The 17,962-nt window shown below is 36.7% G+C and overlaps 1 protein-coding gene across 1 annotated transcript in view; it reads left to right on the top strand.

Moving 5' to 3' along the window:
• LOC117973394 (uncharacterized) overlaps positions 1-17,962 on the top strand; it is a 397,211-nt gene that overhangs the window by 51,006 nt on the left and 328,243 nt on the right. The window contains exons 2-3 of the mRNA XM_059035625.1: positions 1,540-1,582; positions 2,756-2,975. Of these exons, the coding sequence (XP_058891608.1) occupies positions 1,540-1,582; positions 2,756-2,975 (263 nt within the window). The remainder of the gene's footprint in view (positions 1-1,539; positions 1,583-2,755; positions 2,976-17,962) is intronic.

A 17,962-nucleotide genomic window follows, 5' to 3' on the forward strand; every position in this document is an offset into this window, starting at 1 on the left:
AAAAATGTATGAAATATACAGAGATGAGATTTCTCTGTATGCAGCACTATAAAGACCAACGTGATTTTTTCATATGCCATTCATATTAAAAATCATATACAAAAGCCATTGAATCTTTATTCTAAATTCTTAAACTAAAAGGAGAGGTAACTAACAATTTAAAACACACTTTGTTTTCTTTCACTGGCTATCAGCAATATCAGTCCCCATGTCTTTCGCTAAAATGTTTAGTTTTATTTTTGCTTTGACTTTGATGAACTCTTTTTTTTTTAAAGGCCACTTCTCAAACACAGAGTTTAGTGTTCCTCCATGTGTTACAGGTGGAAAGATCCTACCTGACCACACTCTGCTTTACGCACTCTGCTGTAGGGTTAACACAAAGATCAGATTGGCAGCCTGATGATTATAGGAGAGAGCTCCGGAACTACAGTATTTTACTATCTAGTCAATGGAAGTTATTTTCAAATGTTTACTCAAATTTGATCAGACATTTAAAGTAAGTTTCACTGTTGCCTATAGTCTCTTGACAAAATATATAATGGCATAACTCCTTTATATTCAAAGGATTTTTTTTTTCTTCATCTGTCTCTGCCTGGCAGCTGTAATTATATGTATTTATTTAAAACATTTCAGTTGGTCGAGACAAACCATATTAGTTTTAAGATGCTCTTTATGCATTGTAGACAGAATCAGCAAGACAGAACCATGAAACCATTATATTATATTCACACCAAAATCAAATAACAACATTAACATAGTTTTAAGGCAGCGGGATGACAAAATATTACCAGATAAATCATTCTGTCTTCAAAACGATGCCAGAGGCAAAACTTAGCTGATTAGCTATGACCTTTGTACTACAGTTTCTTGACAGGTAGGTTTTTATGTATAATTATATAATGGAGAGGGAAGCTGAGATAACTTGATATGTAGTTTGTCCACAACTGCCTCTGCGTCATGAACAATTTGCTGCAGATTTGTTGAAGTTTGAGACAATATTATTGTGTATCACTGATGTTCAGATATTTTCATAAGACATCTTCTCTATGCTTGTACAATAAATAATATCAGAATTGGACAAAATGAACAGTGCTATTCCTCAAATGGCAGAACGTTTTTAATTTGTATAAATCCTTAGCTTGTGTCTTTACCAATAACTTCATTTTTTTTAAAATAGGCAAAACTAAACAGTATGGTAAACTTGTGTTTTGGTTAATGTTTTTCTTCTTCTAGTTTTACAGTTATTAACTTGAGCTTGTAGGCCTGATCCCTGCTTGCATGATTCACAAAGGAGATGTGATGATTGGGAGTCCCTAAGGCTGCTGGGAGATTGAGTTCTATGCAAGAAACAAGCAGTTGCTGTGTCTCCTACAAGACACTTTAATAATGTTTCTGTTTTGATATTAACTTTTGTTTAAACATTATTTAGATTTTTAGGAGATTGTTTAGGATGGAGAAAAATAATATGACATGGTTTTGTTTTCTACAGCCTATATGGTACGTTAATACAAATTATCTCTTTATTTTCATGTTCTACAGTTGACAACAGGATCTTTGCCTGGGGTAATGGTAGCAGTGGACAGTAAGTACCCATGTGTCATATTTTTGTTGAATTTTGAGTGATTTAGTAAACAGGAAATCTAAGTTAACTTGGTGTGTGATTTTGAAGGCGATTGGTTACACCTGAGCTAATTTAGGATTGCTATTACAAGGGGGGTGGACATTTATCCAACCAAGCTATTTCAGTTTTTATTTTTAATTAATTTTCTACAAATTTCTAGAACATTTTTTTCACTTGGAAGTTGTGGGGTAGGATGTGTAGATAAATGAAAAAAAACAAACAAATTTAATGCATTTTAATTCCAGACTATAAGGCAATAAAAGGTGAACATTTTGAAAGGGGGTGTAGACTTTCTATAGTCACTGTATTATACAGGTTGAGGGTCAAACCCTGGTGTCCAGATTCAGTCTCTAAAATAGTCAACTGAGAGTTTGTTATAGTGCCTGTAAAATAGTAAAAGCTCTTAATAAATGTGCATTTGTTCACGACACTCTGGGTGTTGCAGAGCATATAATGTCTGACACATTTGCCGGCTGTAGCCATTGTACCTTGTACTGAAATTTACATGCTCAGTAAAGCGCTTTGAGATGCTTCATAGCTTGAAAAGTCCTGTAACTGTAATTGTTCTTTGTTCCCATAGCTCAGGTTTTGTAATGTGTGAGTTTCAGAGCTGTAACCTTTAAAAGTCACACATAGTTCTAAAACACGTACCATTTTAATAATCCTGATGGGAATCATGGATAGCTATGAATTCCCCCACTAACCATTATACAGTTTATTGTAAATGTGTAATCTAAGTTTGCAGTTTGTTGATACTGTGCATCTACCCAGCTTTACCATGGTCTACCATTTTCTTTTTACTGTCCTTTTCTTTCTGTTTGCAATCATTCAGAGTGGTTCTTCTTCCTGTCCTCACACGTGGTTCTTTTGATCCAGTTTGAGTTGAATTAATCCTTCAGAGCATTTATTTCCTTAATGTTTTGTGACAGCTCTCTGGTAAACTGGTCTTATGATATCCTTCTGGGGGTGTTGATTACTCAGCCTTCCTAAGAAGCAGATTTTCTGTTGTCAGACACAAGGCTGCTTGCTTCACCATTAATGTGAATTTAGAAAAAAACAAAAACCATTTTAAAACACTCCTTTTAAGAAAATACCATTATTGAAGATCAATTTCTCATTTCAAAATGATTTCAGGCTTGGCAGTGGGGAGAGGTCCATGAAAACCTATCCGGTGGAAGCTTTTTTGCCATCCAATCGGGACGATGATGTCACTGCCATTGAGGTGGCCGGAGTAGCTTGTGGCAGCCGGCACACGTTCATCTGGACTCAATCCGGACATGCTTACAGCTTCGGTAATAACTTCTATGCACAGCTGGGTTACGACTTCAGGAAAGTTGACTTCAAAGAACATCAGGTATAGTAAAACAACTCTAAAAGTCTCCAGACTTGTGTGTGTTTTCAATATAGTTGTTGATTTATAATCTTATAATTTGAATGACTCATACTGACAGCTTTTCTTTCAGATACATACCCGGTGTAGCTGATATAAGTAATGGAAGAAGGGCTTGTTCACTGTAGGGAGCTAGATTAGCAACTGCTATGTTCTAAAACTCCAAGTGAAGCACTATGGGCATGTTGTTTCCCTGATGATGCAGATTTCAAACAAACTGCTGTTAAACTCAACAGGTGGCGCTCAACTGTTTCTGTGCTCAAATCATCAGATACACCAGGGAGAAGAGGCGGTGTGTTTCACCAATGGCAATATGGCTGCATCCATGCAGAACGTACAGGGGGCTTACAGCAAGAAAGTAAAGTAAAAATTAGTGGAGTCTGGTGATGCTCACTAGTGCTAAACAGCATATTAGGTCTGCCCAAGTTACATTCTATCTCAGATATAGAAACATCTCACTTAATAGTTCAAAATGATCTTGTTATTCAATATACAGTAATCCCCTGACAGAACACACTTAAAGGGAGACAGGAAAAATAAGCTTTATACTAAAAGCATTTGCCTTTCGTGAATAAACTAAACACTGCACATTACTTAAAATGTGTTTCCTGATTAAGTTTTCTGAAAGCTGCTGCAAATAGCCTGTATATAAAAATTAAACAAAAATAAAAGTACTAACTTCAATATTAAATGCAAAATTGATATAGCAATATACATTTTTATAAATGGAATAACATGTAAATAATGTATGCAAGGTACAGTACATTGTATTACCTTCTTGGACTTATTTTTAAATGTAAAATCACCAGTTTAACCCCACATGGCAAGTAAAACTACACCTCCTTTGTTTCCTTGGAGTCCAGAAAGAACACTGCTTAGTTATAAAAAGTATAACCTAATAATTTATGGGAGAAGAAATGTTTATTTAGTATCTAGTTAAACAGGCTGATAATTAATTAAGCCGGGAATATGCAGTCAAAGACAAAAGTATTTGGGCAGTTAAAAAAAAGAAAGTGATGTAAATTATAGTAGAGATTCAGCTTTATAATAAAACAACACATTATTACATAACATGCATACAATGAAAAATAACATGCAAAAACGAATTTCATACTTTGACAAAAGTATTTGGGCAGTTAAAAAAAAAAGAAAGTGATGTAAATTACAGTAGAGATTCAGCTTTATAATAAAACAACACATTATTACATAACATGCATACAATGAAAAATAACATGCAAAAACGAATTTCATACTTTGACAAAAGTATTTGGGCACCCTTACATTAGTATGTTGTATGCCCACCCTTTGCATCCTTTACAGCTTGCAGTTTTTTTTTGGTTTTTTTTGTATTTTGAAAACAGTTCCTGGCATCTTTCTGTAGATATTGTTGCCCATTCTTCAACACACACAGCTTTGAGTTCTGCAATTGACTTTGGTTTCCTTTTTGCAACAGCAGCCTTTAAGTCAATCCACAACATCTCAGTGGGATTCAAGTCTGGGAACTGAGATGGCCAATCCATAACTATAACCTTCCACTTTTTCAAAAATGCTTTTGTAGACTTCACAGTATGCTTAGGGTCATTATCCTACTGGAATACAAACTTCCGTCCAATAAGCCTTCTAGCACTGGGTAACAAATGAGAGTGCAAAATGTCTTGATATTTTACAGCATTCATTGATCCTTCTACAATACAAAAGTAGCCAGTGCCTGAGGAAGAAAAACAAGCCCATACCATCACACAACCTCCACTATGTTTAACACTGGGCATGATTAACTTTTCTTTAAATTCTTCTCCTCTCTTCCTCCAAACATATTGTTTCTTTCTTGCTGAAAAAGGTTATATTTTGGATTCGTCTGACCTTAAAATTTGGTTGAAGAAATCATCAGGCTTCTTCAAGTATTCAATGGAAAACTCCAATCGCTTTCTCTTATGTATTGTTTTTAACAAAGTTTTACATCATGGTTTTCACCCATGGACATTCATCTTGTTAAGGTATTGATGAATTGTTCGCTTGTGAATTTCTTGACAATCTTCTCTCAATTCTCATGTCAAATCTTTTGCTGTAATCCAAGGATTTTGCCAGGCTGCTTGAATGATTCTTCTTCCAGATTTTGCAGAACTTGTTCTTGGTCTTCCACACCTGGAGCTAGTTGCAGTAGTTCCTGTTCTCCTGTGTTTGTCAATAATAGCACACACAGTGATTTTCAGTAAACCGAGTCTCTCTGCTTTTTTTGTGGTAGTTTCTCCTTTTTTTGTTTAGTTGATATTTGTCAATAATTAACAACAAATGGGTTTAATACAAAATATGTTGATTGCCCAAATACTTTTGTCAGAGTATGACATTCATTTTTGCATGCTATTTGTCATGTTATGCATGTTATGCAATAATGTGTTGTTTTTATTATAAAGCTGAATCTCTACTTTAATTTATATCTTTCAAAAGAACAATTAGAAATTATAGAAATCACTTTCTTTGTGATTTTTCTCATTTTAACTACCCAAATACTTTTGTCTGCGACTGTATGCGCAGAAGTTTCCATTTTATCAAATCAACTTTACACAGTATTAACTCTCTCTCTCTCTCTCTCTCTCTCTCTCTCTCTCTCTCTCTCTCTCTCTCTCTCTCTCTCTCTCTCTCTCTCTCTCCGAATTAGGCCTTTAAAACCCACCATGGTTGTGGGGCTTTTGGAGTTCCAGCTATCATTAAATTCTCATTTATCTGTGTGAAAAATATGGATTCCATGGGAGAAATCAATTAGTAAAATTGGCTTATCTCAACAGTACTGCTTCCATCCCAAGGAAAAAAATAAAAACTTCTGTGCTGGCACTCTGTCACCTTAAATGCCTCTTTTCATGAAATGCTATCAAAACATAACTGCTAGGCTTGAGACAGCAATTTTTTAATATAAGAAATAGATACAAGTACTGTAAAGTGATATTGAACCGCAGTTGTAATGTAGCTGTAGTACAGATTAGCCATGAATACTGTGCAATGAAACTGCAATCTAACTGGAATCCCCAGTTGTCCTGTCTTAATTAATTTACTTTAAATTAGCTATTTTTAATAAACTATTTGTTTTCAGGACTTGGGCAACATCCAAGAACATGTAAAAGTCTTTTTACAGATCTTCTTGTTTGTGATATGCAAAATAATTGATTTTAGCAATGACACAAAATCCATATTATATCCAGGTGTTTGTGTGTGTTATACAAAGAACCAATTCCATGCATGACAATGCATGTTATAGACAGGTGTGCATTATATGATGTGTGCTTTCCTTTATGTGTGAAAAAGCGATTTTTAACTCTGCACATTATCATGGGAATAAAGGATATATCAAGAAAAACCGTGACTTACGGTATGTGTGTAATGGACAGATGCGGTGATAACAAGCCAGCCTTCGGACAATGACACAAATACCTCAAGTCATGGTATTTGACGTATGCCACAATTTTTTCCATTTTCAATAAATAAGATAGAGCATCAGTAAGAATACTCACGCTCCCCAAACTCATTTGAAGGTACTGTATGGTAATGTATTACTTTTTACAAGGACATACAGAATAGGCAGTATGGAGCTTCTGTATCCTTCATATCCGGTGGTTTTCTGAAATTCTTCTGTTAAAATATCCTCATGTAAGTATAAAAAAGTTATCAAAGTTTACTTACATCTTTGTGATTCTCAGCATTTTTTAAACAGTGTTGGTTTAAAATGATCTGCAGTATGCTTAGCAATAGAATGTATTTGTGATGCAATACAGTATGTCACAATGAGAAAAAAATAAATAAATAAAATAAATAATCTAGTCACTAACTTTTCATGACATAACATAAAATAACTCATAGAAATGCAGCCACACGAGTGGATTGAATGTCCTTATCCCTGTCTTTTATTGACAGTTTTTTTTATAAGGTTGTATGATAGAATTAGATAGGAGCCCACATCCATCTTTTTCTGCCAGTTGTCTGATGTACTGCAGTACACACCTGTGAAGGAGGTTTAAACTGTATTAGTGGCATTAGCAGCATTATCACTGGTCTTTTGTTGTGTTGAGTATTTCTTGGTATTTTCTATTTTTTTAATTCAGGACATACTGATTCTTCGAGCACCACTCTGTAGATCATGAAATAAATCTATTAAAGCTGTTTCTTCCTGGTATCTCATCACTTCCTCTTTTGTCTACTTGGACATCTAGAGTGAAACTGAGGCACAGCAGAAGAAGTGATTCATTACCAGGAAGCAACAGCAGCTGTTTCAGTTCTAGTGCTCTGTTTGAAATATCTTCATGTACGACATTAGTATAGAATACAAGGCAACAACAAAAAGATGTCAACAGAAGAACAGTGGCGACAGTGATAATATTGCTAGTGCTATTAACAGGTAATGCATTTGAAATACTGGAAAGCACAAAAGGCTAACTAACGCACATTGTTCCTCACAGAATGGAGAATAAAGAATGGTAAGATTATACAGCAGTCATGTACAAAAGGCTTCAGGTTTGTAGGCTATGTGACTGGGGATAGCAAGCGCTTTTGGTTCTGTATAGTATTGATCCAGCAATTAACTGATGAATCCATTATTGGTTATCATGGCTTTTGTTTTGCGAGCCTCAATTAAACTAGATTATAGTATATTATATTAGTATGTATACAAACACAACTGTGCATTGTATTTTATGGAAGACTGCGGCGCAAACAAACATTAATTCTATCTGTTGCTCGCACAGTTCTGTTTGCGTTCCGAACAAATGATATTTGCTAGTGTTTAAACAGTGCATAAATCTGACACGTGCAGATGAAATCCACCTCGAATGCCTGTTCAGGATGAGTGAGCACACTTGTTTGAATGTCATATTTATCCCTGTATTTTGTCAGAAAATGTAGTTCTTTGGAGTTTGTAGTTGAGCTGAGCATATGGTTGCGGATCTCTGGAGATGACAGCCTATCCGAGCGATAGCTCCACGCGGTTCCAGCACTCCTCCGCTGGCAGATGCTTTGGGCTTTTCTGCGATTAAGTGGAGATCATCACTGTTTTCTTTGAGCACTGCTGGGCCCTGTACTCTGAAGTGTTTTGTTAATCACTGTCTGCCTTCGACAGAAGCTGCCAAAGCTCTCATTAAGTTTGAATTCCGAGATGTCATGCTTGGATGACGGAATTTCATCCCTTTTCTGCATGACTGGGATTTTGTTGTGTACGGTTGCCAGGAAAAAAAAAAAAGCTGAAGTATATTTGTTTTTTTTGTTTGTTTGTTTTTTTTACGTTTAGTTGTTGGAAACAAAAAGGTTTCTGATACTTTGTGAAATCCTAAAGAGCTGGTTGGCTCTGCGTTGGGTAACATCCTCAGAGGAAAAGCTGTTTCTGCTCTCATCTGTTCAGCTTTGGAGCGCCTGGTTTTGCATGTTATTAGCAAACAGTACTAGTCACACAGTCAGTGATTGTCAAACGTTATTCTTACCCTTATGTGGAAGAGATTTTAAAAAATGAAACCCAATTTCTTCCAGCAGACATGATTTCAGCAGCTCTGCGCTCTTTCAGTCACTGGAACAAATTATATTGGAACAAACTTCCCCAAGTTATTTGGCTGCACATGTTAAAGATTACAATTTTAAAAAGCTGTGTTTCATTATATAGGGATTTTAAACTTGTTTTTGTACTGTACAGGTAGTGATTTTTATTGATTCTTGATAGTGTGATTTGGCCTCTTTAAATAAACAGCACATATTTATTCTGTATTCATTTGGATAGTCTCCAGGCACATCACAGCCTTTTTTAATGCTTCAGTTTTTCAGCAGAATAACCTCCGAATGCAATGCAATGTACATCTTGATGCAAAACCTGACGTTCAATGCATTTGTATGTTTATACCATGTACATGTTCATAGTGTTTGTTTAATATCCGCTTGTGTGTGTACTGTATCTTTCTCTATTTCAATATCTTTCAATTTATCTTGCATTATAGCTACATAGTTTTTATCAATCCCACATTGTTGAGTTTGAACAATGTTATTAAAACCCACTGTGTAGAGTTAGCATTTTGTACTGCAGTAGACTTTTATTTTTTTAGCACAATACAAGTTCAACATTCCTATTACTGTCGTTTAAATCTTGGCATTCCCTGTGGTTGTGCCATGGGCAAAATGACTGCGAAACAAACAAGATTACTGGCAAATTTGTAAGTGCCGCTTGTTTTGTCATTACTGAAACTGTGAGATTGAGCTTGTCAGAATTGTGCCTCTCTCCCTGAGGAGTCACTGTGTATTCTTTTGTAAAGAAAAAAGATGAAAAGTCTTCATTTGTTGAAACCCAAAGCTGAGAAAAGGAGATGGAGGCAGTCTCTGTGCTTGGCATGTCACTATTCAACAGGATAATCCGAGCCCTATTTGTTGCTGTTAATAAAAAGTCATAGTAATTTGTGGGTCACAATACAGAGCAGTGACTGTTTGTGAGAGAGGGAGAGTTAGACAGTGGCCAGATCAGGTGTTGCCAGAACACTAACCTCTTCCATTCTAGATAACAGCTGGTTGAATGGGCCTGTTGATAGCTGCTCACAGTATCAGCTTTGAACGGTTCAGTGGAGCTTGCAATGCTTGTCTGTGTTTGAACTTAATGCTGGCAGTTCCTGCCTGCGGTAGGTATTCAACGGTGGCCAAGCCACCTCGTCCATGCTTTGTGAACCCCTCTGCTTTCCCTGCTTCAGGTTCATTTGCTTAGAATCGTTTTTATTTTTTTTACCTTTGGTGACAATATAGAGGTGAGCCCACAGTTACTGCATTCATACAAATACCTTTTTCCATACAATAGGGTTAAACTGTTACAGCTCTGTGTTCTTTACATTGACCATGTTACTACCACAACAACTTTAGCTATAAAGTTCATGAGTGTGCAGACAAAATTGTTATTGAAACAACTGCTTTGGAGTCCCAAGGCTTTTGTATAAAGGTGCGTTTTTGTTGTTTACTAGAGTTTTTTTATTATTATTATTATTTAATTTATTTATGGTGTTTGTAGCAGCTGCCCGAAGTAAAATAATGTTCCTATAGTAATGAAAAGATGTGGTTTTAGTTTTGTCCATGTAGGGCTGCTAAACTCACTATACCTACATGTATGAGCTGGATGAAGGCCTCCCCAAGATTTTTCCACAAAAGCCTGTCTGATGTCCCACTCTGCTGCGTCCCTCATTCACGTTACTCCAGCATGTTTCCTAATTTCATCTTGCCATCTTCCTGGAGGTCTTCTTGGTCGCTTTATATCTCTTGGGCTCCAGTCTAGTATCTCCTTGGTCCAGCGATGGTCTGTTCTTCTTGCTACATGTCCAGCCCACGGCCATTTCAGTTTTTTCACTCCTATAATAACATTGCATACCTTTGTTTGCGCTGTTATCCATTCCTTCCTTTTCCTGTCTCGTCTTGTTATTCCCAACATGCCTCTTTCCATAGTGTTGAGTCGTTTGTAATTTTTAAGTCATTTTTGCTTTGAGGGTCCAGGTCTCGCATCCGTAAGTTAGCACTGGCAGCATGCATTGGTCGAAGACTTTCCCCTTGAGGCATAAGGGTAGTTTCCCTTTCAGAACCATGCTTAATCTTCCAAAGGCACTCCAGACCATTTTTGCTCTTCTGTTGATTTCACACATTTGGTTCTCCATTGCCAAAACTAACTGTCCTAAGTATATGTAGTTATTGAATTCTTCAAACGTGATCCCATTGACCTCAATTGCCTGTGGAGTGGTATATTTATTGAACATGACTTGAGTCTTCTTCAGGTTCATTTTCAAACCCACTTTGATGCTAGTCTCATGTAGTTCTTGTATTCTTGTTTGTAATTCTTCTGGGCATGTTGTAAATATGAGGATGTCGTCAGCAAATTGTAGGTGATTCAAATAGGCTCCTTTGATCTTCATCCCCTGATTTTCCCCATCCAGTGTTTTGAAAATGTTTTTTAGGGTGGCTGTGAAAGCTTTGGGGAAATTGTATCTCCTTGATGAACTCCCTTTTTAATCTTGATTTTGTCCCTGTTATTTTTTTGGAGTCTTACTGTGGATGTTGCTTTCTTGTATATGGTGCTGATCAAGTCTCTGTACATTTTCTCAATTCCTTGTTTTTTCAGAGAGCTTAATACAGATCTTGTGTAAACAGTGTCAAAGGCTTTTTCAGAGTCGATGAATCCCAAGCAAAGTGGAAGTTTGTACTCGTTGCTGGTTTGAATCACTAACCGTACAACCTGAAGATGATCCATTCTGCTAAATCCACTCCTGAATCCTGCTTGCTCATTTGATTGTGCTGAGTCAAATTTATCTTGAAGTCTGTTGGTGAGTATCTTGGTAATAATATTGTAGATTATAGGACGTAAGCTAATAGGTTTGTAGTTCTTGAGGTCTTCTTTATCTCCTTTCTTATATAAAAGTACACCCGATGCGTTGTTCCAGTCGTTTGGCACTTTCTTTTGCTTAATACAATCTGTAAAAATACGCAACAGTATTTTTGTTAGTTCTTCACTCACCACACTGGCCAGGCGGGTTGGTGAGTGCCCCTTCCACTTTGGCCGAGTATGTTACTCAAGCTTTCACAGCATGGTTGAACCTGTCAGAGTCAGGGGACCCCGCTGTACTTCGTCTTGAGAACCTGTTGTCACCCTCCTACCACTTTGAGGCAGTATGGCAAGCCAAATTATCATTTAGAGATATCTCAAATTGCATTTTAAGATATCTTGAAATATTTAGAGATATCTGTAAAACATTTCCAGATATCTCAAATTGAATTCCAGATATCTTTAATTGTGCAGTTTTTAAGATATCTAGAATTAATTTAAAGATATCTGTAAATCAATTTGAGATATCTAAAAATGAAATAAGGATATCTCAAATTGATTTACAGATATCTATAAATACTATGGAAACCATATGGATTGTGCTAGCATGACACGCCAAACTGTCATTTAAAGATATCTTAAAATGAGGGTTTTAAAGATATCTCTAAATAACTTCCTGTTCATTTAAAAATATCTGTAAATCATTTGAAGATATCTTCAAATAACGTCCTGTTCATTTAAAGATATCTGCAAATCAATTGAAGATATCTTCAAATAGCTTCCTGTTCATTTAGAGATATCTATAAATCATTTAGAGATATCTCTAAATAACTTCCTGTTCATTTGAAGATGTCTTTAAATGGACAGGAAGTCCATTGAAAACATAGAGCATTTTCACAGGAAGTCATTTCGAGGTATCTTGAAATGGCTTCCTGTTCATTTGAAGATATCTTCAAATGATTTCGAGATATCTCTAAATGAACAGGAAGTTATTTCGAGATATCTCTAAATGACAGGAAGTTATTTGAAGATATCTTCAAATGATTTAGAGATATCTTTAAATGATTTCGAGATATTTGAAAAGTTTTTCAAGATATCTCAAAAACATTTAGAGATATCTTAAAATGATTTAAAGATATCTAAAAATGCATTTTAGATATCTCATTTAAAGCTCCATTGAAATATATCTGTAAATCATTTTGAGATATCTCTAAATGTATTTTAGATATCTTAAAATAATTTACAGATATCTTTAAATATTTGAAGATACCTGGAAATGATTTAGACATATCTACAAATATTTAGAGATATCTATAAATGAATTTGTGATATCTCTAAATGATCATTTGGCTTGCCATAGAGGCAGTGGAAGTTGGACTTTAGGAGGGTTATACATATAGTTGGATATATATACAGTATATATATATATATATATATATATATATATATATATATATATATATATATATATATATATATATATATATATGTTTACAAGCTGTTTATAAATTAAAAAGTGTGAGCTGCTTTTTTATGTTTGTTTTTTAAATATATATTTCATTCATTATAGTAAGGAATATCAGGCTATATGGGTAAATGACAATACTGATTTGTATTATTTTTATTTTAATGGACTAGACTACTTTTAAAACAAAACAAATATATACCAATACTTCTGGCTTTAAAATAATAAACAACATATTGAAGGATACTTTACAGACTAATTGTAAGTTTTATCTATAGTGGAAGATGAGCTAAAGAATCTGACATAGTTAAAGTCACACATTTAAAAGCTCAGGTACAAAGAAGCAGCAAGTGCCAGTTGGCAAAGGTTAGCAGGAAGCTGTCACAGTAAATGGCAGCAGCTGCTCAGAGTTCTAAAGAGCATGTCCCAGTCAGAAGTGAAAACTGATGGCATCTACATTAATACTACCTTAATGGCCCATCTGCTGCTCCGTAGGGTCCCTAGCTGCTGTATGGAGTCATAGGCATTTGACAGGCAGTCTCTGTATGCCAAATGCACATTGTGCCAAATGTTTGAGAGCGCTCTGTAGCGTTCTGAGCTGTCAAACTTTCCAAGTCATTTATCAGGCAAGAAGTTGTGAAGTTTTCACACGTGAATGGCTTTTGACATTGGGGAGGCTGACACTGGAGTTTTGTTAACGGGATGCTGTTTATTTTTGGTGGTGGCGATGAATGCAGGTCTCGGTTGTTGTTCGTTGCTGGATATTTAACAGCCACAACAACAAAAAAATGAAAGGAAAAAAGAAATAAAGGAAGTTGCAACCACAGAATAATAATCAGATTGTCAAAAGACATAAAAGCAGTTTTAGTTGTTTTGGAGCCATGGGCATCTGCTTCAAAGAATTAAAACTTTGAACTATCAGGGGCACCACCATCTTGAGAGAAATGTTAGCTCTGTTGTTTTGATAGTGACAATATTATTTTGCAGACTAGAACATGCATTTACTGCTTTACAGTACATTTCACTGAACACATCAAGTAACCATGGGTCTGGATAAATATTTCAAATAAGTAATACAATCTTTTGAAACAGCACTATCAGTCTAAAACTGCACAAACCATCTCTGACCACGCGCAGTCCCAAATTACAGAACGTTTTCAAAAATATCATTAGGATGTCATTATAATACAGACGTATTATGACCCTGAGAAAAAGCAAACAGTAGAAACATTAGCTGACCACATCAATTCCAGTACAGCAGAACACATACTGTACTGTGGAACAAATACTGCTATGAAAAAGTAAATGTGATCTGAGAGTTTAATTATAATTTCGCTTATTTAGGAGATTTTATTGTACAGTACACAGACAGTGTGTTATGTAGGAGGTTATGATACTCTATATAAAGTAGTATACTATCGTGTTTTTGCGAGGTGTGTATTCAAGAGGTGTAAACCCAAGGCTGGCCAGTGATTTGTGGTACACAGTGTACGTTAGATTCTGAAAGTGACAGTGATCGCCACCAAAATCAAAGAAATATTTAAATACACCTTGGAATTCAAACAGTTGAGGTTAATGCAGTTTAGTTGCTTTAAAAATGGATTTGTTGCATTTCGCTAGAAACCAGAAAAACGTTTTATTAACTGCTCATATATTGTATATTATTAGCATGACTTGGTTTTACTTTGTGATTACTTTATATCTGTAACAATTAATAATACAACAGTGAGACAGTTAATTTCCAAGCAGAACAAGCTGGTATTCTGACTGACCTTGATTAACACCTCATGATTAGAACTCAAAACTCTGAAGGGAGACATGATTAGCAGTTGCTGGGCTTGAAGAATGCATCTTGTTTCATACACTAAATGTGTTACAAAAAACTCGGAAACAAGCGATACACTGTGCATATTTTAATCAGCTAGGCAAGCCTGTATACTGCGGCACAATTTGCTGTTAGTCACCTCAAGTAAAAGCCTCAATTATTTTGTGATATGAGGATAACTTTGACTTCTGGAGAGGGGAGGATGTGCAGTGATATGCCATAATGAAACTAAACCAGCAAGTCAGTCCCTACTGTCTGCAAATCTGTCAAGATATTGTCTAGAGGAATACACACCCACCGCACTGCATGTGCTCCTTTTAATACTGAACTCCTTTTGTGACTTACTTGTCAGTGTTAATCAGTTGCATAAATTAAAAGAAAATATTGCATATGCATATGATATTGCATATTACAATGCAGCTTTGACAGCCTGCACATACACATTTATTTTGTAGTTCCCCTCTATAAAGTTGTATCCATTTTCAAGAAAGAAATGCATTTAAAAAGTACCATTTGCTTGTGGCACGTATTATTATGCTGTGCGTGAGTGTTCATTTTTGTTTATTTTTTATGGATTGAGCATTTATGAAAGGTTTCTGGTTGGCAGTTTAGAAAGTGAAGTCATTTATTCTGACACAGACACAGAATCAGGAGCCATAATGCCAGCTGCCCCTCAGTTACCTCCGTGCTGTCCTGCCAATGTGCCTTAACTCTGCCCTGGAGGGACCTTCCACTATGGAGGTAAATGAGTAGTTTAGTAATCGCTCCCATCTAGTCCTTGGACAGTAAAGGTGCCAGTTGTCCTGATTGTTTTGTGGGTACCTATTAACAAGGACATCCAATCTCTACGGGCAAAACCACCGTCACCCTTCACTTTGACTTATGACCCTTATATGGCTGCCATATTGCATTCATGTGGCTTTTTGGCTTTGTTTATGTGGCAAATTAACATCCTGCCATATTTCAAAAACTGTTAATGATACACACTATATTAATTTTCCTTTCATTTTACTACCACTACACTTTCACAAATTGATCTTGCTTTACTTTATCCACATTTATTACGTTTGTAAAACTAACAGTATTAATAGTATGATCTGTAAAATGGTAAGCACATGAAACACAGGATCCATCGGCAGTTTTTACTTATTATTTAGTTTTTTTATTTTCATAAAACAAAATACTCAGAAATAAAAAGCTATGTACTTAAAAATACTAAAACATTGAGGATGTAAAGGTAAACTGGTCGTAGGGTTTCTCCACTGTAAATGTAAATTATTAACACCAAAAATGAAAATAATACAATAAAAAATGGGGAGATACATGTTTCTAATTATTTACCAAGTATCGGTATGTGAATGTACATTTGCTTGTTTCCAGTGTGTGTGTGTAGACACTGACAGGTCACTTAGGAGTTAATTTTCTTTAGGAATCAAATGTTTTCCATCCCTCACGAAGATGTACTTATTTTTACCTTTGCATACATGTATTATATACTTATATCAAAAACTATCAAATGCTGAGTGTACTAAAACTCAAACATGCTGTAATGATTTATGTCCAGCTATTTAAAGCAGTAGAGTTTATTTCGGAATGCCTGTCAGACAGGCCACAGCGTTGTGTAACAGCTGCCAAGTTTGCAGGAGTTAACGTGGAGGCGGATGCTGCTACTAGCTCTTCAAAGGGGAACTTTTGCCTGGAAAGCAGCTGGGGATGAAAAAGAAAGTTGAGGATTTTTTTTTTTTGCTGATGCATGTCTTTATTTGAAGCCTCGTCTCAGTTCACTCCCTTACTGTACTGTGCATTTCCATTTGGCTCTGCAGCAGTCCCAGCTGAGAGGGCAGGGTGGAAGAGCTGCAAACACTGAACCCCCACCGCAAACACTGAACCCCCACCGCAAACACTGAACCCTCACCGCAAACACTGAACCCCCACCGCAAACACTGAACCCTCACCGCAAACACTGAACCCCCATCGCAAACACTGAACCCCCACCGCAAACACTGAACCCCCACCGCAAACACTGAACCCTCACCGCAAACACTGAACCCCCATCGCAAACACCGAACCCCCACCGCAAACACCGAACCCTCACCGCAAACACTGAACCCTCACCGCAAACACTGAACCCCCACCGCAAACACTGAACCCCCACCGCAAACACCGAACCCCCACCGCAAACACTGAACCCCCACCGCAAACACCGAACCCCCACCGCAAACACCGAACCCTCACCGCAAACACTGAACCCCCACCGCAAACACTGAACCCCCACCGCAAACACCGAAGCCCCACCGCAAACACGAACCCCCACCGCAAACACCGAACCCCCACCGCAAACACCGAACCCTCACCGCAAACACTGAACCCTCACCGCAAACACTGAACCCTCACCGCAAACACTGAACCCCCACCGCAAACACTGAACCCCCACCGCAAACACCGAACCCCCACCGCAAACACCGAACCCCCACCGCAAACACCGAACCCCCACCGCAAACACCGAACCCTCACCGCAAACACTGAACCCCCACCGCAAACACTGAACCCCCACCGCAAACACTGAACCCCCACCGCAAACACCGAACCCCCACCGGAAACACCGAACCCCCACCGCAAACACCGAACCCCCACCGCAAACACTGAACCCCCACCGCAAACACTGAACCCACACCGCAAACACTGAACCCCCACCGCAAACACCGAACCCTCACCGCAAACACTGAACTCTCACCGCAAACACCGAACACTGAACCCCCACGGGTTGTAAGAAATAGGGGATGCATGCATCTATTTTCTTTACTTTTAATACAACTCAAAAACAAGGTTAATCACTGTAATCAAATGTAATGCTTGATAGGTAGTGATATTGTATCTATCTCAAAGTATGTATAGAACCAGATATTATTATTATTATTATTATTATTATTATTATTATTATTATTATTATTATTATTATAGTTTTTCACAACCATTTACACATGTTTCCTGAAATTATACTCCATTTACTCAAAACTATAAACTCAAAACAAAAAAACCCACACCATACTGGTCAAACCTCAGAAGTCTCAGACAAAACGAGACACTCTATCCTAAAACATGTTATCTTCCATCTAAATGTAACTTTGCCTTCAAATGGCACACAAAATCCATCAAATAAATAGACCCTACTGAATACCCATTACACACAGGTGAGATCAATGAAAAACACTATTATAAAATATGCTTTTTCAGTATTACCTCTATAAATCTTGCACTTTGCAACAGCATGCTACTGTAATATGTGTAAATGATGTTAGAGAGTATGCTCAAGTGTAAAAACAGTACACAAATACCAGAATTTTCAACATTTT

Source organism: Acipenser ruthenus, chromosome 1 (assembly GCF_902713425.1).
Source record: "Acipenser ruthenus chromosome 1, fAciRut3.2 maternal haplotype, whole genome shotgun sequence".
Taxonomy (NCBI): domain Eukaryota; kingdom Metazoa; phylum Chordata; class Actinopteri; order Acipenseriformes; family Acipenseridae; genus Acipenser; species Acipenser ruthenus.